Source organism: Hibiscus syriacus, unplaced genomic scaffold (assembly GCF_006381635.1).
Source record: "Hibiscus syriacus cultivar Baekdansim isolate YM2019G1 unplaced genomic scaffold, ASM638163v2 tig00110676_pilon, whole genome shotgun sequence".
NCBI lineage: Eukaryota > Viridiplantae > Streptophyta > Magnoliopsida > Malvales > Malvaceae > Hibiscus > Hibiscus syriacus.
This window is the reverse complement of record NW_024062820.1, coordinates 1,184,089-1,209,777: the sequence shown is the minus strand read 5'-3', so window position 1 is coordinate 1,209,777 and position 25,689 is coordinate 1,184,089. Positions and strand designations below refer to the sequence as shown.

The window sequence follows — 25,689 nt, the reverse complement described above, 5'->3', positions numbered from 1 at the left end:
TAAAGTACTTTTTAACTTACATATTATTATATTTTTTCTTGGATAATATTTTCCATGTTTACATGATCAAAATAAAAAATAAAAAAAATATCATTCAAGAAAAAGTAACCTAAGTAGTACGTGCCAACTTTCTATACATTTCTTTTTAACGTGTCACATTAAAACATAGATCATTTTTTGAACATGACATATTATTATTTCTTTACCCATTGAATAAGAGTTAAATATATATATATATATATATATATATATATATACATACATAGATGAGCAATCGATCATAATGTAATAAATTAATAATATAAAGGTTATAACATAATTTTTAAATAATAGGAAAAAACACATACTTCTTTTTATAATTTAGAACGGATCTCGTTAAAAACTCTTTCTAGACTTAATAAAAAGAAAAACAAATGTTCAAAACCATTAACCAAACATAGCGTCTTTTACAACAATATCAGTTAAACACAAAGGGTAATCATGCATATTGAAAAGAAACAGATTCTAAGGATGTCGATGCAAGGTTGGCCAATCTGAGAGAAGCTTTATTTACAAACCGATGGATCGAGTGAACATTGTGTTTAGATGAGAGTCAAACATCTGTCGAGCTTCAGTCAACGTGAAACAAAGTAAAGACAAATCAGACTCATGGTTTAATAATTGGTTAACCACTGGAATCACTTTCAAAGAATACATGGGAGAAACCCAACTCAATTACGCCACTATGTTATTAATCTAAAGGATCAGTGTTGTGCTTTTATAGAAGGCGATGAAGCGCATATCCCTCTTGAGCAGCGCGCTTCGGGTTTAACTCTCTCTATTGGTAAGTGGTGCTCTCATTCATATCTTGGCTTGATAATGCTAATTCTCTGAACTTCTTCATGTCAGCTTCGTATGAACTTTTGCTGTAATCTGTGGTCTCCCCATAAGAAGAATACACTGTGCTATAGCCTGGCTTTACACCCTCGTTCAGGTCATCCAATGAAGAGTTTCCTTCTAGGGTTCGAACAATCTGCTTCCCACAATAACATATAATATCATATAATAAAGAGACCGGTTAATTTTGATTCGAATCCGAAAATCCAAAACCATTTCACAAGTATAAATTAGCTATTATGTCAAATTAGCTATTATGTCAAATATATATATATATATATATATATATATGAGATGCTATTGATGTTTGATTAAATAATCACTTTAGTGTAATGAATCTAAAATATTTTTAGTGTGAGCATATATATTAATAACATAATTTTTTTTTCATTTGAGGTGACCACAAATAAAATTTATGATAGACATCCTCTGTAAAATGAACACTTAACATAAAAATTCGAATTTCAGGATGAGCATACGTCCACTTTGGACAACATTTACATCTGTCACTTCACTCACTTCACTTTGGTTTTTATTTTTTAGAGTATTTTAGTCTCACAACCTTTTATTTTAAGGTAAAAAGATCTATAATATTTGATTAAATAGTCGATTTGGCCTTTATTTTTTTAGAGCATTTTATCTCATCAACGTTTTATTTTAAGACAAAAAGTTGTTACTACTTTAGAGGATTAACCAGTTATTGATTAACTGTTTCTCTTCAAGGAAGAATCTTTTTATTAAAAAAATGTTCAAGATAAAAATACTCCAAAAAAAGAATACATCAATTATTAAAAGCTTTGGATTTTTTTTTGATATCATGCATATAAATTAACAGGAGAAAGAAGGGAGTTAGGGGAGATCATTGCAAACCTGACTCGTTTTGGGGCGCTTTCGAGCTGAATGTCTGATGCTGGCAGCAGCACAGGCTATCATGCGTTTCATTTCTTCATGGTTGTTGTTCAAACGTGGATCAATCAGTGGACCTAGGTCGCCATCCTCGAGCCCTCGAGTCAAGTGTGGTCGAGACTGTTTTCAAAGAATAACTCTAACGGTAACACACCATTTCTCTGTGATTTTCTCATACTGGTTAATGAGCCTTATTTGGAAACTAAAGATAGTGTATGATAAGCCTTTTGGTCTCAAATTTCTTTAAGCAAACTATATACAATTGTTTGCTTTTCACTGTTACCCGAATGTTCCCATCACAAGAGTTGAGACATGGGTGTGGTTATCTTCAGACAACTTAGCTAGAGATGCACATAGCCGGATTTAAATCTGATTCGGTTTTTTCACCAAGCCAAAAAATCGGTTTATAAAAAAATCGGTTCGGATCATAACCGGTTTGGAGGGCTGGATGATGTAACCGGTGTAACCGATTTTAATCCGGTAAAAAATCCGGTCATCCAATTTTTTAAACCTCATACCGGATTTTTTTCGGGATAAAAAATTAGTTTTTTATCCGCTTTTTTTCAAACCGGTTTTTAATCCAGTAAAAAATCCGGTCGTTCAAAATTTTCCCAAACCGGTTATACTATCCGGTTTTAAAATATCCGATCCGGTTTAAAAAAACCGATTTTTCCCAAATCTGATTTCGAATATTTTTTACGCAAAATCGGATATTCGAATTTTTTGTGCACCTCTAAACTTAGCCAATCCAAAATCAGCTGCCTACAACAAAAAAGACAAACCGTGTGCGAACCGGTGAGGGAATGTGTACTAAAACTCCGGTTCAATTTTAAGAGATGATACCTTGGCTTCAAAGTTGTGGTCAAGCAAAATATTAGCTGATTTAATATCACGATGAATAATGCGAGGATGGCATGCATGTGTAAATTCAACCCAATCTTCACGTTATAAAATCAACGAAATCTTTCATATATACACTCGGCAATGGCCATGCAAAATAGAAAAGACTTAATATCAGTTCTTGTTTTTAGCCGTTCAGTATTCAGTGCGTTTGTTTCATACTTCTGAATGATTTAGTGTTAATTGATTCAACAAAACAGTTCTGAATGATTCAACACAGAAGTACATTCTGAATCATTCAGAGTCAGTTATCAAACAACATGTCACATTCAGAGTCAAACCATTCAGAGCTTTTGAATTATTCAGCATTTGAATCATTCAGCGCTTAATCATTCTGAAGTAAACAAACAGCCCCTTAATATCAGTTTTCAACTACAAAACTTGTTCCACTTCCCTCCTGCATGATCGTTTATTTTCACACTTGGAACAAACCAAGCCTCACAAAAAAAAAAGTTGATGCACAATTACTGACCAAACTGATAGAAAACGGTAATGCAGTAACAAACACATTAATTTAACACGTGGAACAGTTGAAGGATATTACAAGGGGTAAAAATCAAGATTTATGTCGTATAAACAATGATTTTTTTTTTCATAATGTAACCTAAGTTCACCGTTAAATTTTTGCGATTTTAAGTGCGAGTGTTTGATATTGCACATCCACCATTTAATTTCTTTTTGGGTTTTTATTTTTTTTTCTTTTTTAATGTATAAATTTAAGGATTAGTTTAAAATGAGTGGTATAGTTTAGAGATATATAATATAATTAACTCAAAAAATAAAAATAAAAAGTTGGAGAGAAGAAAATAATATTTTATTTTACTGAGGTTATTTAATGGGTTTTAATTATATTTTACTCTTCAATAATTTGTTCCTTTACTTCTTCTCGACTGCCTATATTTCTTATTTTTCTTTTACATTTTTATATTAGATCTAGATTTCTCTTTCAATTTTTAGTTTTTAAAATATTTGATTTTGTGAAACTTTTTTTATGTCTTTATGACACATTTTCTTCTGTCTTTGGGTACGTTATCGATCTTTTGACCGTTATTTTCGTTTACTTTTTTCAGGGTTGAATTTGACATCGTCTCGAATGACCAAAGTGGTGTTTATTTGTTATTAAGCTGATATTCCCTTCTATGGATTTTCAGATTGAATTTTGATACGTGGTTTTACATTTGTGGATAGTTTTCTCACGTCGCTTCATTCTGATTTGCGGTTTGTCAGTAGTCTTTCAATAGTTTGATACTTTTTTGTGGTTCGTTTGTCGATGCGATCAGGTTCATTCATATATATCTTTTGTTCGAGTTTTGATTAGAATTTTAACATTTCCTTTCTATGGTTCATGTATGCTCTTTAGTGACTAGTTTTTTGTGTCAATAAATTTAAAAAATGTCCAATTATGTGTTTAGTTTATAATTATAATTGTAAACTTTCGTTATAATTTTAGATATTTTTTCTTTTCAATAAAACTCGCATTTTTATATAAAAATAAAAAAGGAAACATTTTAGTAAGTTTACAAGAAAATTACCAAAATCGTTGAACCTAAGTTGAATTCTATTATGTAAAAACAATAAAAGAAAACTTGGGGGAAATTAGTTCACGCAACAAGACCAAACGTCTCGAATTCCGATGATCCTTTTCCCCGCGCAAAATTTTCATTCGTTAAAATGTCAATTATTCTGTCTTGCCGTGCTTCCGTTTCTCTTTAAATTCATGACGGAAATCCGGTCGCTTTAGGTATGATCGAAATCATTGGTATCTATTATGATCAGATCGGAGTTGCACATTTTATTTCTTGAAATTGTCTTATCTATGAACAGATCGGAGTTGGAGACTTTATTTCGTGAAATATGCAATTATTTCTGAACTGTTGCTGTATCTTTTCAAGTGAGTATTTACTTAGAGTGATTTTTCATTGATATTTTCCTCTTTATTTTAGCTTATTTTCAAGATGGAAGGATTCTCGATTGGATTGTTCTTTCCCTTTTCCATAAGTTAACCAGGTTCTTCTCTCCTCAACTATCACCTAACCTGCTTCCTTTGAATTTGTATTTACTATTTAGTCTTTCGACTATTTTCTGCTTATTTTTCTGATTTAAACTCAGAAGTCGTAACCAGAGGCTGGCTTTTTAAATCAATAATATCTGGTAACAAAAGAAAACTATATAACGGGTGAAATCTAAAGATAAATCTCTAAATTTATATTATCAAACATAGTATTTAATTTAGCTCAATAAAGGTCAGATGAACGTACAAACAGATAATAATAAAAAAGCCAGTAGCAACTTAGATCTATGGATGCCCGACTGCATATATATATATATATAATATTTCATTGTGTTTTTTGATCCTTCAGCAGACCTGAAAGACAAGTAGGATAAGTTAGTTTCTGGAAAAGGAATTTATTGATTTTATATGCCTAAGTGGAAACCTTGAAAAAAATCTAAAAAGTCTGATAGCAACACGATTTTTAAGCATGCAGCCAGTGGTTCCATATAGGTTTGGGAAGCAATTTTTCTCTCCTGTTTAAAGACAGATGCAGAAAATATTGACCCGGGCTTGTGATTTTCATATTCTAACATGTGATTTGTTTGGGCCGGCAGTGCATAGTACCATTGACATGTTATCGAAAAGACTAAACTACTGGAAAGATAGGATCTCATGTGGGCTTGGTTAGGCTGGAGACGATTAATTCCAAGGAGTCTTGTCAATAAGAACACTAAATACATATAAATGATCTTTATAAGTTGTTGGTTGACCTGTACGGTTGCCCAATCAGTGCTCAGTAAGAAAAAGAAAGAAAGAGCTGATGGATCACAGAGAAAAAGGGACACTTGAAGACTCCCACTTTTCTGGATTTCTTATGAACCCACTTGGGTAGTTCAGTTTTCAATGTTTAAGGACTTGAGGCGTATGGCAATGTATGATCCAACTTCCAAGTGCGTCTGTGTGGAGCAGGAAGGAAAAGGACGTCATGGATATGTCATCTATGTTAATTCTGAGAATCACTTGTTAAACTGTCCTTTGATATTGATTCATGCATATTAAACTGTCCTTCATTCTTTGTTATCTGTAGTGTGTGTAGATAACTAGCAAAACTTGACAATTGAATAGTGCTGTAAATGTTAGGATATATTTGGTTTAGTATAAAACTCACTGCTTTAGTTGCTGCTCCCACTTGGATATGGATAAGGGTACCGGCCAGATTCAATGTCTTTGAGATCCCTGACTAAGATCTCATAGTGCTGCTTGACTTCCTCTGCTGACTTTCCACCCACAGCCTTAGCAATGTTGTGCCAGCGATCAGGAGTGTCTTGGTTGTATTTAGCCAGAGCCTTCTCGAACATTTTGTTTTCCTTCGCTGTCCAGGAGGAGCTAGAGCTACGCCACGAAGTGAGAGAATTAGACGCCATAGGTGAAGTTCTTAGTATAACAAACAACTGATAACGGAGGATTTATGAATAAGCTCTATCGAATGATGGGGCTGAAAAGGTGAAAATTAGAACTATGTGGTGCCTGAATGTGAAAACCAAGGTGTAGAAATGATGGCTTGTTTCTCTCAATGGAAGATTGCTTGAAGCTAAGGAGTGGTATGGGGGGATATCATGAAAGGAGCTCCTTATAAGCAGGAGGAAAAAGTGGGGTGAATATATCCTCCAAAAGGGTATAGTGACCCGTCTCCATATAGGAACCACAAGATGTAGCAGCACATGGAACAAGAAGAGAAGAATCAATATCAAATAACAATCTATACTTTTTGAAAAATCAAACCGTACGTATTCTTTGATTAGGTCAGAGGCAAGTGGAATTTTCTTTCATATGCACAGTCAGTGAAAACAAATATCAGATGTAGATAACTATTAGCTAGAGCAAACTCATCATCCTGTGTTGTGTTCTAATGATGCATCAATTAAACTAACCTGTTGTTTGTCAGCTAAAGATAATTTAGTCCACTTTCTCTATTATGAAAGTGACCATTAGAATAATTGAAAGGTTAATGAAACTCTGGTTCTAGCACCTTATAGTTTTTTCCTATGTCTGAAGAATTTTTTACACTCTTAGTTAGGCTCTAAGTGGATTTCAGAAACATACAACTGATTGGCATTGTTCCATGAGTTTGTGCTCATAAGATTATTGTTTGGAGTTTCCAATTAAAATTACAAGGCTGCAGCTGTTGAGTGTTAATTAATGGTCTATGTACTCAGCTCTCAGTTAAGTGCAAACACTTAACCAAGCCGTATGCAGTTCCTTAAAATGAAATAAGAAATAGGTCCATTGGGTCATCACCAGCCAACAGAAAGAGGAATTTCTGTGGAATTCTCATGACCATTGAAGCCGTAAAAATAGCTTCAAAATATCATATTTCTTTGTTTTGGTCAGCCAGTTAACCATCTGTTAAAAATGTATAAACTGCAAGCTGCACAGTTTCTGTATCTTTATGGCAAACATTGCGATACTGCAAAATGTTTAACCCCTTTGCAAGCTTGACAGATAAATCGCTACGGTATAATTACCTCAATGATGATGAAATAAACCAACATAAAATTATACATCATCAGTAGATCAAATATTAATCTATTTACCCAACACTCAAATTTTATAATTCTGCTTGCTTCATGTAATACATAAAATTACAAAGGTCGATAGGGCTAGATACTTACGAATAGTTTGTCAAAGTGTGGGCCTCCTACTGGACTGCTACCAAATCTTGGGAGATCGCGATGATGAATCTTATCATTTTCGTCTTTTGCAATCTGTCGACAGATTATGACCTTTGACTCTTCCACTTACCATTATTCACTGAATTGTGTAAATTATTGTTTGGAGTGTGAGGAGGGTAGTTTCACGCCATTTTTAATATACGGTTAAAATAATTCTTATCGAAAATATTATTATTTTTAAATATTTTTAGTAAAACGTTATCTAAAATATTATTTTTTAACGAAAATATTATTTTCGATAGAACCTAATATTAACATTTTCGGTAGAAAAAATAATGTTTTAGGTAACGTTTTACCGAAAATGTTAAACATTTTAAGTAGCGTTCAATATTAACATTTTCAGTAAAAAAATAATATTTTAGGTAGCGTCTTACCGGAAATGTTAAAAAATAATAATGTTTCGGATAGCTCATTTCCTTAGCCATATAGTAAGGTTGTCGTACTGGAGACATCCCGTGTGAGGCATATCGATTCTCAACTGAAGATAGCGAGAGCCTTGATTTACTGTGCAAGTGGTTGGAGAGACTGGTCTTAAAGTTCTTATCGAGCGAGTCGATCGCGAGTTAGACAATGTTCCGTTAAAAAAAAGTGTTGTTCAACTCGACTTGTTGTTAATTAAACTCATTAAAATTTTGCTCGACTCGTGCTTGTTAAAAAAATTTATCGACTCGTTGCTCATTAAAATTTTGTTCGACTTGTGCTTGTTAAGAAAATTTGTTGCTTGTTAAGCGCGTTGCTCGTTAAACTCACCGAAATTTTTATTTAATTTTTTTAACTATAAGTAAATTTTACTACTACTATATAAAACTTAATATAAACATAAATTAATAAATTTAACAAAAATTTATCAAAAGAGTGTATGAAACAAATTCAAAGTCTAACCACCAAAATAATAATTCATAAATATTTTAAAATAATAATTAGGATTTGATTTTTGGTTGTAGTAAAATAATAAATATAAATTATTAAATTAGTATTTTTAATTATTTATTATAAAATTAATAGATTAATAATTTATCATATTTTTTATTATCTATTAGTAAATTAGTGATTTTTTTTAATAAAAATAACTTTTTAAGATAACTACTAAAAAGTAATAAAAAAATTAACGAGTTACTCGCGAACTTATTGAGTTGAGTTGGACTTTGATCGACTCAACTTGTTAACATTTTGAGACAAGTTTAATTAGAGTTGAGTCAACATGAATCAAGCTTTTACCGAGTCGAGTTCAAACTGTTCACGAACTACTCAACTCATTAAATACCCCTAGACTGGCCTTAATCAAGTGGTTGGATCCAGAAATTGCTTTCCAAGCAAAGGAAGTACGGAAAATTTTATTCAATTTTTCTATCCTTTCATAGCAGTATGATTTCGAGTTCAAATTTACAGTATAATTGGGGTACAAGTGATTGTCTTAACTTGGTTCACACTTCAATGCCAGTACTTAGGCTTAGCTATAATTTCTCACCACATAACCCTGGCTCCTTCACCGTCAATTTGGCCTTTCCACTTTGGAAGCCAATATTGTCATAGTATAGCTTGTTTCTCAAAAACATGATATAATAAAAGAAGTGTACTTTTGGGGCCTAATCATTGGATGATTCATTACAATGGCTTTAATAAATGTGTAGCGAATATGTACTTGTATTGTTTTATATCTTCTTGCTAAGATTTGGAATCCTTATCATATCACCTCATTTCCTCTAAAGTAAACACAGAAGGATTCCCAGTTTTCCCTCAGTGGCGATTGTTCTCATTTGATGGTTGCTGCTTTGTATTTTACTTAAAGAAGTGACAGAAATCGTCAATAGAAGGTGCCTTGATGGCCTTTATGTTTCTCTTGGGGTTAGATTCCATACTAAAAACAGAATATTTAAACCTCCAGCAAAATTAGTGGTATATATTTATTAGCTGGGCGAATTCACTCGGCTGTGCATTTCCGTTATTTTAGATAAATTATTAAATATAGTTCAATATATTAAGAGGAGGGGAAGAAAATAAAAAATTTTGTATAATCAATTTGTTGAAAAAGAGAAATAAAAATTTTAAACTCTATTTTTAAATTTCTAGATCCGTCACCTTTTATTGGTTTTTAAACAAACTGGTTAATGGGTCAATCAAGCAGTAAAATTTTAACATTTCAGGGTGAAGAAAGTAAATCCATTACTTTCGTCTAGTCTACATCAGCTGGCATAAGCATGGAAACAAGCTTAGGGAATTAATCTTTGAACAAAAGAACAGATGGTGTAGGAATATGTTAGTGACAAGTGAATCTGATCGAGAGAACAAAGGATTTTTTCCAGTTATCTTGTTTTTATCTTTTTTGCCTTACAAAGATACAATAATATTATAAATAATTATAAAACTCGAATAATTCGATTTGACTCAAAATTCATAAACTCAAATCGATTAAAAATTTAAATAATAAAATAGAATTTGAATCGATTTTATCTCTACTGTAGGATAGAATATGTAGCCTGTATCAGTTGGTTGAGATATTGAACAGATTATTCATGGGACGTTTGTCCTAACTAGCATCAGTAAATTTTCCGCCACTTATTTCGTATGTACTTTCCCCCCCCCCCTGCGGTTTCTGTCTTCTAGGGTTATACTTCGGTTCTGAACCTGCAGACTTTATTAGCATTTTGAACCTCCTAAGATTAAGCTGCAATAGATATCGGGGCCCTGGTCCAGTCTTCCGATGTTTCATTATCATTCACACATTGACGCAGCTTGCATATGTTTCTTTTTTTTTTTTTGGAATTGATACAGCCTTTTTTATCTCTCTTTTTGAAGAAACTGAGCTTGTAACACCTTAACTAGAACAGAAAAAACTATCAGAAAAGAGTAAAACAACTTATTTTTAAGTTAGATCTAGGTCATGGGTGTTTTTCTGATAATTCATATACATTTAGGAGATAAAGAGCTATAACATAATAAATTATGATAAAAGAGAAAATCTTGTGAGTATCAAATCAACCTAGCGTCCAAGAAATATACATCTAAAAACAGAATAAGAAGAGAGTGAACTACAAAGCTCAGTGAATCCTTTAAATTGTGAAACGATAGAAGAAACTCCAAACAAGTCATGAATTCATATCATACAATAATATAAATAAAATCATAAAGGTCAATGCATTAAATCATCAAATATGATATGTAGGCTAATAGGTGCTAACTACTTAATCATCCATTAATTGTCAACATGTTAAGTTCTGACAAAAAGGTGCGGGTTTATCTCTCTTTAATGGAGAACCATATGAAGGCACACGTATTTAGCTATCAAAATATAAGAACTGTCTAACAAGGTGTGACGTTATCAACCATCGAAATAGAGAATCACCTATATAATTCTTCTCGTGGCAAACCCACGTCTCGATATAACAAGATAATGTGTATACATTTCATGACGATAGATTAGGAATGTTATTAACTTATCAGAGTTTCGAAAGTTTTAGGAGTGTCAAGATACAAGAATTTTCCACATAAGATCATGACATGTTATTATATTCTAAGAACATGCATACATTGTTAATTGCACATGCAAATAATCATAGACCGTAAATTAATCAACAGAAGATACTCAGATTACAGTCATATACTGACGATTCAATATAAAGTTAAATCAAACATAATTAACAGAAAATCAAATATCTTGCAATACAAGTCTTAATTGCATCATACATATTTAACACTAGACAAGGAACTCATCTCTAGGATGGCAAGAAGCTATTAGTTTATCGTGCAATGTGCTTCCCTCGATCAATGACAAGGTTGGGTTCCCCAGTACTAAATCCTAGATCCCAAAATATCACTATATTAATAAATGTATCGCTAAATCGAAGACTAACATTCTAAATTCTAAAAATTCTAATTCTCTTTACGTGAAACTCTCGTGGATCGTGTAGAGTCCAAATGCACCAGATAAGAAGGATTTGATTTAGGTGATGAACGCACATGTGAAACTAGATCACCTTCATGATTATAAGAACTCATTGAAACGGTTGGATCAAAAATTAAAAGTCAACATGTTAAGTTAGTGCAAGTTAACAATTGACATTCATCTGGTTGAGTTAGAAAAGTCGAATAGATTGATATAGTTCGGACATGAGTCAAACAAATCGGTGCAGTTTGAGCACAAGTTAGACGAATTAGAGTGGTTAGGGTCGGATGTCGAATTAAGTCAAATTGGTAGGGTTACACCATTGTGAGTGAGGATTTAGGTCTTGGATGAATTGGCATTGGATGATTAAGGATGGGTTGTTGAGGGTTTGGGTTAGAGTAGGTTTGCGTCAGTCGCAAGGTTTATGCAGACACAAGATAGCAGCGAACATTAGGCCTCAATGCAGGTCGCTCTAATGGCCCTCACACACATGGTTCATGGGTTTTTGGCCCAATATCCCAAGCGGGTAAAATATTTAGGGTATTGGGCGTACCTAAACATTATTTAGCAAAATACGACATTTGCTACAGTCCAGACGGAACTCGTCATGACGAGTTCCGTAGGATATTATTTTTAATGGTCCACGCTCAGTGGGCCCCATGGGAGCCATTATTTTAATGGTTTAATAATGACTCGTCACGCAGAAGTGACGAGTCCATTAAAAAATATTTTTTTTTTTAAATTGTAAGAAAAAAATAAAATTTTAAAAAAATCGATGAAACTCGTCACGTCGACGTAACGAGTTCATTCAAAATTGAAAAAAAAACTAGTTGTTGTTCAACGGGCAGACGAGGCAACGATCACTTGGAACTCGTCACCTTGAGGTGAAGAGTTCTGCCTGAAATTTTAAAAAACTAGCAGTTGGGGGGAAGACTATAAATAGGAGTTTGGGGTTTTGGTTTTTCATCCAACCTTGAATCCAAAAAAAGTTGAAAAAAACATATGTTGTGCGAAAATCTTGAAGATGACAACCCGAGAATATATGTTGCGCCTAGATAACGCCCATGTTTCATCAATCCAACGCGGGTCGGACGACGAATGGAATATTTGTAGTTGGGAGATGACAACCAGAGAGCCGTATCATCGGATGATGACATATCTGCATCAATCTGGTATATTTCCGGCTATAGTTTTTCGTGGCTTCAAGGTGTACCCGACGTTAATCGAGGCTTTGATCGAACGTTGGTGCCCGGAGACACGCAAATTCCATTTCTCGAATGGTGAAGTGATGATTACTTTGGAAGACGTCACTTATCAACTCGGTGTTCCGGTGAATGGAGTACCTGTGGTGAGGCAGAACATGTACAGCCCCTCCACGTTGATCTTCCAAGTTCTGGGAAAGTGGCCACCATCCAACGTCATGAGGGGCTATCGGGTATTGATAACGTGGTTGGAGTCTGAATTTTGAGTCACAGACGAGTCTATCAAGGCGGAGATTGTTTTCGCTTCCCAAGCATTTATTCTCCAAGTGATCAGAGGGATAATATTACCGAATAAATCTGGTAATATGGTGTACACTCAATATCTAAGAATTTTGGAAGACTTCATTGTGTGCCGTAATACCAGTTGGGGCTCGACGATTCTAGCCTTTCTTTACATGGAGCTTTACAAGGCTGCAATTACAACGTCGGGTCAAAAAGCTGATGTAGAAGGCCGTTTGATACTGCTACAGTCATGGGCTTTGTATCGCTTCTCGTTGTTTACGCCAATCACAGATGCCTCGGTCAAGTTTCCGCTGGTTAGAAGGTAATTGTTTAACTTCATTTATTTAACTTTTTTAAATTTCATAAATTTATTTATTTTTATTTGCTTATATTTTTTTATTTTTAAATATTTTAGATGGTGTCATAAAATACCAGAGACGAAGTTGGCGGGTGCCACTGCACGAGACATACGAATGAGGATCGACATCACTGGTCGATTCGTGGTATGACATACGAAATTATTATTATTTTAATCCTTTTAACTTTATATATACTAACTTTGATATTTAATATTTACAGTTCTCTTGGCTTTCGTATGTCGATGAGGAGATCCAGCAGGTATTACCAGGGTGATTTCTTGAGGGGTCTCACTTATGGTGTGTCGTGACGTCGTTATTGTACCAAGGGATTATTGAGTGGCACGCGACTGATAGAGTAATGCGTCAGTTTGCGGCGTACCAACCAATTCATACGCAAATGGAGGTTGATATGGACGCGCTCCATATAATCGATATGCGTGGGAAACATGATGAAAATTGGTTGGCGCGACACGCTTACTACATTGACTTATGAAATCAGCGTGAACTATCGCTCCACCATCATCAGGACATTACACCGCTGGACTTAGATTTTGACAATTCTCACTGTCTTCAGCTTTACGAACAAAATGACAAACCATATCTCACGACATCAGAAGATAGGACAAAATAGAAACATCATCAGGCCGCATACACCAAGTCCAAGTCCAAGAAGAAAGAATCGTCGTTGTCATCGTCTTCCGCTTCAATATCTGCGACTGAAGAGTACTATCATGCATCGCAGGCTAGTTTCGGTTTCTTTCCTCCATATCATACTTTAGCTGTGATTCGACCGACTTGGGTTGGAGGTTTATTGGATGCACTGCAGTACACTCAAGCATCTTCGACAGAACATGTGGTTGATGGTGATGAGACAATTTCCTATATAGTCAACAAAGAAACAACCAAGTCGAAGCAGTTATGGCGATGATGGCATCAAATGTCATAAATCCATCACCGTATTTCGAAGGTAGATCGTAGAGTGTGTTAAGTATACCTCCTGGGCAAGATGACGGCGATCAAGGCCTACGACCCTGACGTACATGACGACCCCCATGACATTATCATTCTACCACTCCGCTGCATCATCAAGAACTCAGAAGACATAGATAAATTTTCTTTGTAATTTTCATGTAAAATTTATTTGCTACAATTAATTTACTTTGTATTTCGTAAATTTTAAATAAATTGATTTTTCTTTTAATTTTAATTTTTTAAATTATCCCTAACCGGACTCGTCACCTCGAGGTGACGATGTAACACCCTAGTCCAGTTAGACTCGAAGATCCAAGGATTACAATGTTATACGGGACTACCGAAATAGTGACCCAAAAATTTTCTTTTAAAACTGCTTGTAAATATCTGAAATTTAGACATCCATAATGTAAGATAAAAACATAGTAATAAATCGGGTTTACAATTAATAGGGAGCTCCCAAAATTCATCCACAAAAATAATACAAAATATTGAGTTCCAAAAAGATTTACGACTGAAAACATAATACTCAAGCTGTACTCTGAAAGGTCTCTGGAAATCTGAATCTATTGCACTGGAATATCTTATGATGATAGCTCCCTACGACCTTCACCCTAAGAACTTGCGCACGGAAACACATTTCGAACGCTGAGCTTAAGAGAATATGCATTCACTAAATGAAATGGTAAGTGGCACAGGTCTGAGTATACAACTATTGGACTACTAATATGTGGTTGGCATCATGGTGCGATTGAAAGATTCTGCATCTCGGAGCTCACGCACCCCTCTAGTACTGTCAAAACACCATCGGGAGCTCCTGGGTGAGATCTAGAATTTTGCATCAGAACGTACAACCACAAACTTAATCCATCGAGTCTTGGGGAATCTTTCGCCCAGTCGGCTACTGTAGTAACGTGGCACCGACTTAGATCCACTGACTATCGTATTTCTGCTAAAAGGAACTCGGGTGTCCTGATTGTTTCCCTAGTGTCAAACAAGGCTAGTTTTATGTAACCTAGCTATTTATGTTTCTATTATTATGATATTAATTATTGTTCGCTCTTGAAGCCTTATTTGATGATATACTTAAGTGGTGAGGTACCTCGAGTCTAATTCCCTTAAAAATTTGCCTTTTGTCCAAAACAGACTGAAAATATCGATACTAGCCCAAAAGTATCGATACTAGCCCAAGAGTATCGATACTTCTGCAAAAGTTTCGATAATTTCTACAAGTATCGATACTTTTAAACATTCTAAACCACCCAGTTTTGATACTTTCTGGGAGTTTCGAAACTATGACCCAAAGTATTAATACTCTTAAAAGAGCATTGATACTCTTGCCCAGAAACTCACGAGTTTGCCCGAAAAGAAGATCAAGTTTCGATACTATCCCTCTAGTATCGAAACTCAACCTGTAGAGAGCATAAAATAGGTGCAAAAACTCCTATTATGCTATCCGAAAGACCTTAGTGAGGTCCCCAAACATTATTAATGTTTTATAAAGATACAAAGTAGCATCAATAGGGCTTTAAACATGTTTATAACTCTAAAACATGAAATCTACCATGGGAATGCTTCAAGCTTATGCAACCTACTACATTTCATCTAAATGACTTACATATGGTATAGTTGAGTCAAGAGTGAGTTACCTTTGATAATAAACTGCTAAAAACACCCAATGCACAACCAATGATAAGTTTCTCTTTCCCTTTAACTTTGAAGCTTTCTTCAATCTCTCTCATTAGACAAACATAAAAAAACCCTAAATATTTTTGCTAAATAATGTTTGGGTAGGCCCAATACCTTAAATATTTTACCCATATGGGGTATTGGGCCAAAAAAAACTATTTCATGTTTGATTAGGCTGAGAAGGGAGGCCAAAGGGTCGATGGGTTGGCAAGAAAGAACTTAGAAAGGGCAATGTGTGGTGTGCACGGCTACGAACCATAGCCCAAAAAAGGAGAAGATAAGGAGAGGTACAGCGACCACTTACTAGGGACACAATCATGACAGAACGGCGCCAAAGATCCCGAGGGATTTCTCTCTTATGACCAATGACGGGCTCAATATTCTCTTTTATGAAAATTATGGGTAATGCAAAGAAGTCCTTCCCATAGTGATTAGATATTGGCTCTTTGAAAAGTATAAATGTAGGCTTCTGTGTATATACGGATATAAGAAGGAAGATATCATCCTCTGAAACCTCCAAATGCATTAAAACTCTGCCGTGCGTATAGGGTTAGTAGCGATTTCCAACTTGCATGTCAAGCATTATCCCGACGTGATTCGTGAATCTATTGAGCGGTTAGTATTTATTTTTCCGTGTCAAAGTACACTTGTTTTTGGGGTTTTGCTGATCGTTGGTAGAGACTGATTTCTAACCGTTCACACCGACTGAAAAAGACTGAAAGCAAAGCACAGCAACTGAAGTGAATCGCGACGAAATGGGAGCATCTTGCTATCTTTAGGCCTTTATAACGCTAGCAATGCCCGCGAAATTCTGCCCATTTACTTTTTGACTACGACTTGGTTTGCTTGCTTAATTCTTGTGTTGATTAGGACCAACATACATCTACCCCAACTGTTTGATATGTCTAATTAAATTATTTATGCATCCTCGAACACTTAGTTAGGCTTGTTCAGAACTGCTGGATTTTATAGTGAATTGGTGGCACGTTTTCACCGTTAGCCTTGCACCAAGAATCAGACTAAGAAATAATAGCATGTTCTGATTGTTCTCAAGTAACATATATTGGCCATCGAAAGCAACATCTTTCTCTATTAATTAAAGTAGACAAAAATAAAAGTTTCAGATACGACGCCAATCGAGAGTTGACGGGAGAAAAGTCTTTTTCCCTGTCTCACTTCCAGGCCCCCCCCCCCCCTGCAATTAAAAAAAAAAAACAGAAATGTCCATCTGAAAAAAAAATTATATAGGAATTTAATTTTATGATAATTATAAAAAAAATTATGACGATTTTGATAAAGTTGTCGTCTCATGTAAGTAAAAAAATAGTGCTCAAAATGATTTGTCAATTGGCAATGACGTTGCATGTTGATGCCAGCTATTGGTAACTTTGATTTTATTATAATTTTGTGTTTAAGTGTTCAATCATGATAAAAAATATTATCCACATATGGGACAAAGACTCGAAGTCGCTTTTTCAGCGTTTTCATCCAATAAAAATTATTTTTTATCTTTAATTTTTATACTTATTAATAATTTTAAATATTTAATTTCATATTTTACTTATAAAATTTTTAAAAAAATTATAAAAAAAATTATTATTATTTATATGAAAAAGATCTAATAATATAGTAAGTCTCATTTTAAGTTAAATAAAATTTGATTATATTTTGTAATAAGATTATGATTTGCAGCGGTGACAGGGATATACTGTATTCATTGTTTTGTGTTGGACCGCATTTCAAAAAACTTTTAATTTTATTTACTTTTTAAGATTGAAAACAATTTCACATTTTCAAATATATGTTTCTATTTATTTATAAAATTCAAAACATAGTTTATATTTACTTTAAGGCTTAATATCAAAATAAGTGTTTAAACTATACCGTTTTTTTAAATAGATGTCTAAACTAATTTTCATCTCATCCAGGTATCTAACGTTACAAACGTTACCCATTTAGGTGTCTACGGTAATGGTGTTAATTTTCCCGTTAGATGAAATATGTCAGGTAATTTTAAAAAATTTATTTAAAATTAAAAAATTTATTTAAAATTAAAAAATTAAAATTATATATATATATATTTTAAAAAATAGAAAACACGAAATTTGAAATAAACCCAAAACTTTAAAAACTTTCATTTCAACCCTAAACCCACGCCGACCGTCGCCTTTTGCCATTGACAATACTCCACCCGACCTCATCTTCCCCCGTCGACCAAAAGCCTCATGAAATCGTGACCAATCAACGATCAATTGATAACGAATCAACGTTTTAAATCACTTGAACCCTAGGATTAAAATCGTAATCCCATGCAATTTCAACTGCAAATCGAAGGAAAATATGATGACATTTGAGTAGGAGGATGATAGAGACTACATCAATGGTGGTGGTCGTGGCCGGACAGATGACGATAACGAATTAAGGTTCGGATTTGGGATTTTGGGGCTATTTTATAATATAAGGACAGTTAGTTTTTTTTATATAAATATTATAATATTTTTAATTTTAAAAAAAATAAATTTTAAAATCGCCAGATTATGACACATGTCACTTAACTAGAAATTAACGTTGTTGACGGCCTGAGCACCTAAATGTGTAACGTTTATAACATTAGACACCTGAATAAAATGAAAATTAGTTTAGGCACCAATCATAATATAGTTTGAGCTCTTATTTTGGTATTTAACCTTACTTTAAAGATTGAGAACTTTTGGTATTGTAAATTCATATTTTTATTAACTTTTAATATTGAAATCAAAGTTCATATTATAAATTTTTTAGATGGTTACAACAACGAAAAATAGATTATTATAGTTTTTTGGTTAATATAAAAATAAGTACTTAAATTATATTCAAAATTGATTTTTGGTGTTTAAAGAATTTTTTGTTAAAAATAGGCGCATAATGTTTTCTCTATTACATTTTTAGGTGTCTACCATTAGAAAACCTTTAAGCAACACGTTTCACGTATCGCTTTTTTAAAAAATCTATTTTTAAATAATATTTTATTTTAAAATATATATATATAAACGTGAGACATGTCATTTAACATTTTTTTAACGATACACAACTAAAAGTGTAACGGATAAAATATTGAACATCTATTTTTTACAAAAAATAGACATCAAAAATTAATTTTAAATATAATTTAGACATTTATTTTTATATTACACCTAATTTATTCAATTTAATGCTTGTAATGCAAAAAGAGAGAAATTGGAACCAAACAAGAGGAACCTATACTTGCTAGCTACGCCGTAAGATTTGATAGGATGTTATAGCCCGTCGACTGATTTTTTTATGTATTTATTTTTAGACCAATTACGTCGAAAGTCGAAAGTCGAAAGTCGAAAATAAGATATGTCTTCCTTTATTTGTCGTTCACTATTCCTTCTTTGCAGATACTTTGATAATCAGTAAAATGAAAATGAAAATGAAATGAAAAAGATAATAGTTTTTTTATTGGCAGGTTTTATTTTCCTGATGTAAAGGTTTCCTATTTTTCATCTTTGGTTTTAGATTTTCTTGGTTGTCCAAGGGTTCTAAATTCCACAGTTCTAATTGGCAGCCATATCGTTGTTTATTGGAGGAGTTTCCATTTCTGGATTTGTCTTAACTTTTTTCAAACTTCTGTTTGTACTACTATATTCATCTAAGGTCGTGGACATGGTTTTTTTTTCAGTGTTGGGGTTGTCAGATAGGGAAAGAAAGTGGGTTTTCTTTTGTTGTTGAGCAAGAAGATCATGCAGTCGGCTTGGTCATCTTTAAAGCCTTTTTCTTTCTGGACTGTTGTTTCCTTGTCACCTTGCTCATCTATGGTAGAGATGCAAGACAACTACTTTCGATCCCTTGAATTCTACCTAGAGTTGAAGAAAAATTCAGTTTATATTACCTTTTAAAGTTGTTTTTTCTCTGACTTGTGAAAGTGGAAGCCATTGTTTTTAAGCTTCTCTGAAGCACTTACTTTTCTAGATAAATAGGTATTTGCTTGTGTTTATTTTGCCTATTGTTGTTCAAGTTCTGTCTATCTGGTGTTTGTTAAATAGCTTCAATAATACACATACTGAAAAGAAGAAGAAGAAGAAGAAGAAACTTCTCTTTTATCATTGTTGTAGGTGAGCTTTCTCTTCCCCTTCCTACTGGTTGATATATATATATATATATATAAGAAGAAGAAACTTCTCTTTTATCATTGTAGTAGGTGAGCTTTCTCTTCCCCTTCTCTCCTGGTTGATATATATATATATATATATATATATATATATATATATATATATATATATATCATTCTTCTTTGGCTGAAGTTTCACGGTAAAGCTACCCTTGGAAATGTTGGCACAAACAATATGGATAATTATATCATTGTATTAAGTTTCAATCTGCTAATTGCTGTTTAGCAGATTCTAATCTGTTTCTAGATAAATACGTATTTTATGTTTCTGTAATCAGGAAGCAATCTTTTGTTTGGGGACTGAATCTGCAGAAATAATGGAAGTAGTCGAGACCCCGTCATATCCGACTTCCTTTAAGGTACAATTCCCTAGTGTGATTCTATTTGACCACCAGCGGCGTATGTATGTATGTGTGCATGTATGCACGCATGCATTCGAACAAGTCGGTCACACTATGAGTATCCAGTTTGACTGTTATAGATTAAAATGACATTTGATGGATGAGCTAACCTAAAAGGCTCTAGAAAATATGAAAAATCTTCCTGTATTTGTTGGTCGAAGTTCAAATTACATGCCCTCATATTGCATTGATGATTGTAGGTGCATTGCATGATGTGCACAGAACTTCGCAAGTTTGTTGATAGAATTACAAAGATATTTCCGGATATCGAAGCTGCTCGACCGAGATGTTCCTCAGGAATAAAGGCACTGTGCTCACTGAACGGTGCAATCGACAGAGCAAAGTTACTTCTTCAATACTGCAGTGAATCCAGCAAACTCTATCTGGTATGTTTTAGTAATTAATTATACAGTTTTGTGAGTGTAAAATATACCCTTTGGTTGATTTCTCTACAATAACTTTCAGGCAATAAGAACCGATGCCATAGTCTCAAGATGTCGAAAAACGAAGAATTTGTTGGAACAATGTTTATGCCATATTCAGAGTATGGTTCCGGTTAAGTTGGCTGATGAGGTTTGTCAAATTACATTTATTAATCTTCTATTTACCCTTCTTTTTTTTACCAAGAATTTCTTGTATTTTCATTTAGCAAGATGTCCTGTCCTTTCTTCAAGCTGGTATCGAAATGTTATTGCAGATCTCTCAAATTGTTGGTGATCTCCGAGCTGCAAATTTTTTCCCAGATAAATTTGAAGAAGAGGCCGGGAAAGTTGTACGTGAATTACTCCAGCGAAGAGCTGCGGCTCCGGATTCAATCGAATATGCTGAAATGAAAGCTCTTCAAACTGCAGCATCAAGACTTCATATCACTTCTCCGAAAGCCATCTCGATAGAGAAAGAATCTATAAAGAAGTTGCTTGAAAAAATCAGTGACGGTGATCAACAAAAGAAGAAGATCTTGAAATATCTTCTATATATGTTAAGTAAGTATCCTAACTTGATTATCGGAGTGCAAACAGACAACACTAGAGATCGGAATGAAGGAGCCTTTGCAGCGCATACTCGCTCAGCTGATGTCAAATCTCATTCGGAGTATAAGCAGTATGATGCTAGAGCAGAAACGTCAAATCGAGCTACAATACCTCCCGAGGAATTCAAGTGCCCCTTATCTTCAAGATTGATGTATGATCCTGTTGTCATTGCTTCTGGACAAACATTTGAAAGGACTTGGATCCAGAAATGGTTTGATGATGGTAACGAAACGTGCCCCAAGACCGAGATGAAACTGGACCATCTTTCATTGACCCCAAATGCTTCCTTGAAGGTTCTGGTCACAGAATGGTGTAGGAAATATGGAATCACCATGCAGGACACAAGCATGCAACCGGACGTCCTTCCTTCATTGGAAAATTCTTCCACTTCCATATCTACTTTTGGCAGTTCTATGAATGATCTGCGCTTTCTATTAGACATCAGCAACAAATCACTTGGATCTTTAGATACTAGTTATACTTCGGATGGATCTCGGAACAGGACTGAAGATGGCTCTAGTTTGATGCCTGAGAAGACCAGTGATGATCTTAGGCGATATCGATCTCTCAGAAAAACAGCCGAGACCGAGTTGGAGTGTCTTTCTGGCCTTGCCAAGATGATTGAAGACATTAAAAACCATTTGAAATGTGTTGATCTAGACTGTCTTCATTTGTCGTCTAAAAATTTCATTGAACCCCTAATTAGATTTTTGAGCAGTGCTGATGATTTGCATGATATAAGAGCCCGGAGAGCTGGATTTCAGTTGTTATCAACACTTCTGAGCAAAAACAGGTAATTTTCATTCCATGTGCATCTGTTGCTAGTTTCTTCACGTGACATGTCCTTTAAATTTTTGACCGATTGATGGGTTGTTGGTGTCTCTTTTCACTGTTTTCTTAGCTTCTTGCAGGAATGGCACACGATACTTAAGTGAAGATGCATACTGTATGCTGTCATCGTTTATTGGCTCTGAAGTAACTCGAGAGGTTCTTGACATTATGTTAGTATTGTCTGAACACAGCAGTTGTGGATCTAAGATATATGCATCGGGTGCTCTTGTTTCCATGTTAAACATGCTCGAATTGAACATCAAAGTTTTCCAGGAACAAATCCTCGAAATTTTGCGTAATCTGTCCTCAAGCACCGATATTTGTTCCGAACTGGTGTTTTTGGAGTGCATCCCGAAGCTTGTTCCATACTTACAAGACACAACACTCGCAAGGCACTGCATAGTGCTGTTGAGAAACTTGTGCAGTATCCAAGAAGCTAGGACTTGGATCACTCAAACATCTGGCTGCATTGCTTCTATCGCTACGTTACTCGAGGCCGGCGATCACGAGAATCAAGAGCATGCACTGGCTATTCTCCTTACATTGTGCTCGGAAAGTATCGGATACTGTCACTTAGTGATGGATGAGTGTAGTATATTTCCTCTCCTTTTTTTCATATCTGCTAATGGAAGTGAAAAAGGAAAGGCGAGTGCAATGGAATTGCTTCGGCAACTTAGGGATACCAAACATGATAATGGCGATGATGATGAACATGAATGCTCTAACTCCAACAACATCGAATCCGAAGAATGCTCTAACTCCAACAACATCAAATCCGAAGAATGCTCTAACTCCAACAACATCGAATCCGAAGATGCTAACGTTTATTCGAAAGACAAGATGTCCTGTAATACATTGTTTGGAGTGAAATTACCAAAGTTCTCAAGAACCAGTGCACCTAAAAAGAAGAAATGAAACTAGGATTTTCCTGCTCTGACAATGTTATGGTTAACAAAAATTTGCCAGGGGGTGATTTGCTTTTGGGATTTGGCTATATCATCTTCATACTGTAAACTAACTGTAATTAGCAAATGATTATGTCCGGTTCGAACACTAATTCCTATGATTTAGGCAGTCCTTTTTTTTGAGATTATTCTAAGAGAGCATGCTTTGGAGGGGAAGAAAAAACAATCTAAAATATATAGACAAATTGCTGTTGATTTAGTTTTGATTCTAGTTATGATGAGCAAAGAACATACAAGACAGTTTGCATGATGCACTGAAAAGCTAAGAACAGACAGCAAAGTCCCGTGCAAGAAAAGCTTCCATCTGAATACAAACTACGGTACAGGAACACAAGAAGCATTCGAGAGGAGAAAGCTGTACATCACTTACCTACATGCCAACTGTTTTACAGCCCGGTTTGCAGGTTTGTGATAAAGCGGCTAAAAAAAAGGTTACGACTTAACAATGATACTAATCCATGGCAACATCAATGATACAGATTTCAAACCGGTGGCAATCATTCACAAGCTGGTTTGGTGTCAAAGCTGCTAAGACAGATTGCAAAGGCGCATTTCGTGCACAACGCCTCTTTCTCTCTCCTGAAAAATATGTTAAATCGAAAAATAATTAGAAATAGGTGTCTAATAGGGTGAATTTTTTTAAAGAAGGTGATTTTTTTGGGTCAAAACACCTATTTATTTTATAAACTAAAAGTAGAAGGTTGGTAAAGTCTTAAGTGTACCACTATCTAGAAATACAAATAATTGAATGGCAATAACAGTACTAAGATTACGTCCACGAGGCCTGTCAGTAGTGGGGACCGAATTGATTGATTACAACAATTAGAGGGTGTTAAAAAGATGTCCCCCCACGTTGTTTTATAACTCGATTCAGCGGTCCATCAAGAAATTGTCATTTGAAATATGGTGATATGATGAATTATGAATAAAAACCAATTTCATATTCGAAAGAGACATTCAATTGATGAGGAGGAACATTTTCAAATCCATTATATATATTTTTTGAAGAATCAAATCCACTAGATTCGTGCACGTTTGAATGACGACCTAATAAAGAAGACGGAAATGATCATCTACCCACGCCTAGGTGCTCGGCCAAGTGAGCTGCATGTGAATCCCATGGATTCTCATAATAATAAATAAATAAATATTAATGGTAGGGCCGTAGGGAGGAGGACAAGTCAAGGTTCAACCTCTAATATCCTCATTTTGTGTGTAAAATCGGGTTGGCTTTCTTTCCCCCCGATAAGGTTACAGGCACCCCATTCCCTTGATTTTCATGCCCTATTGTTAAGCTTTATTTAATCTCATTATACCAAAATTTTATGACTTAATACAAAAATAAATACTTCAATTATATCTCAAATTTACTTTTAATATCTGAAAAATATTTTGTAAAAAATAAATATCTAACATTTTTAACGTTACACTTTCAAGTGTATGAACTGTAATAATTATTAAATTTAACCGTTATCGGACACGTGTTACACATTTAAACCTAAAAAAAGGAATTAGGGGGTAACCATCAATGGAGATTGCTATGGAATGACTAAGATGACTCTTTCACAGGTTTTGGTGTCCGAATCTTCCAGCAACCATCAATGGAGATTGCTGTGGCTTATAACCAGGAGGTTACTGCATCCAGGAAACAACCCGAGTAGTCTAGGTTAATTTTACTCTCTTTCTATTAAAAAAAACTCAAAAAACCTCCTAAAATAAATTTCTTTCACCGTCGATTGGTAACCATCGATCCATGGTCGTTAGTGTTGACACCATGAGAATCGTTTCGCTGCCGCGATCAAAACCCAATCTTCCATCTACCGTGAAATTATACTGATCGTCGTGAAAAGTGTCACGAAATGTCACATAGGTTTTCCTTCGTTGTTTTTCGACAATTTTGACAACTATAATTGTCCGTACATTACATGAATGTCACTATTGAGTTCCTCGCCTTACCAAATATAACTCAGTCGATGGTAACACTTCACCTGGGAGATGGGAGGGGAGGGACAATGTAGGGTTGGAGTTTGATATTTTTTGAAAATTTGTTTTTTAAATAATAATTTTATTATTAAGAATTAAAAAATTAAAAAATATAACGATATACACCTAAAAATATAATTGAGAAAAATTAGACATATTTTTAACGAAAATTTCTTTAAGCATCAAAAGTCAATTTAAGGTATAATTTAGACACTTATTTTGTATTAAGCCAAATTTTAAAGGTATAAATACCTCTAACCTATGCCTGTATGAATAATTTAAGAATAGCTTTATCATAATATTATTTTAATTTTTTAATGATTTTAGATAATAATATTATTTTGTTATAATAAATAATATTATTTATTATCTTTGGTATTATAATGAATAATTTAAAAAAATCTCCAAATAACGAAAAATAATTTATGAAATATCATTTAAAAATAAAAAATTAGAATTGATTTTAGAAATTATAATTTATTTATCAGAATTCACATTTAAAAATCTATATTT

The 25,689-nt window shown here is 34.2% G+C and overlaps 2 protein-coding genes across 3 annotated transcripts; one reads left to right on the top strand and one right to left on the bottom strand.

Annotated features, from left to right (window-relative positions):
• Positions 1–4,919: 4,919 nt before the first annotated feature.
• On the bottom strand, positions 4,920–6,287 carry LOC120137714 (protein RADIALIS-like 3). Its single transcript, XM_039153410.1, has 2 exons — positions 5,844–6,287; positions 4,920–5,047 (listed from the first exon to the last, which is right to left on the bottom strand). Exon 1 carries the CDS (start codon positions 6,097–6,099, stop codon positions 5,848–5,850), a length of 252 nt encoding a protein of 83 aa, XP_039009341.1. The 5' UTR covers positions 6,100–6,287; the 3' UTR covers positions 4,920–5,047; positions 5,844–5,847.
• Positions 6,288–19,772: 13,485 nt separating this feature from the next.
• LOC120137640 (U-box domain-containing protein 5-like) lies at positions 19,773–23,211 on the top strand. 2 transcript variants are annotated; one of them, XM_039153339.1, is made up of 7 exons: positions 19,773–19,909; positions 20,244–20,324; positions 20,567–20,752; positions 20,832–20,939; positions 21,064–22,190; positions 22,309–22,996; positions 23,030–23,211. In XM_039153339.1, the coding sequence occupies exons 2-7, from the start codon at positions 20,283–20,285 to the stop codon at positions 23,141–23,143; spliced, it is 2,265 nt and encodes a 754-aa protein (XP_039009270.1). In that variant the 5' UTR covers positions 19,773–19,909; positions 20,244–20,282; the 3' UTR covers positions 23,144–23,211. The 2 variants fall into 2 exon arrangements, with proteins under 2 accessions (XP_039009270.1, XP_039009269.1); XM_039153338.1 differs by having other exon boundaries at positions 19,776–19,909; positions 22,309–23,211.
• The last annotated feature ends 2,478 nt before the right edge of the window (positions 23,212–25,689 follow it).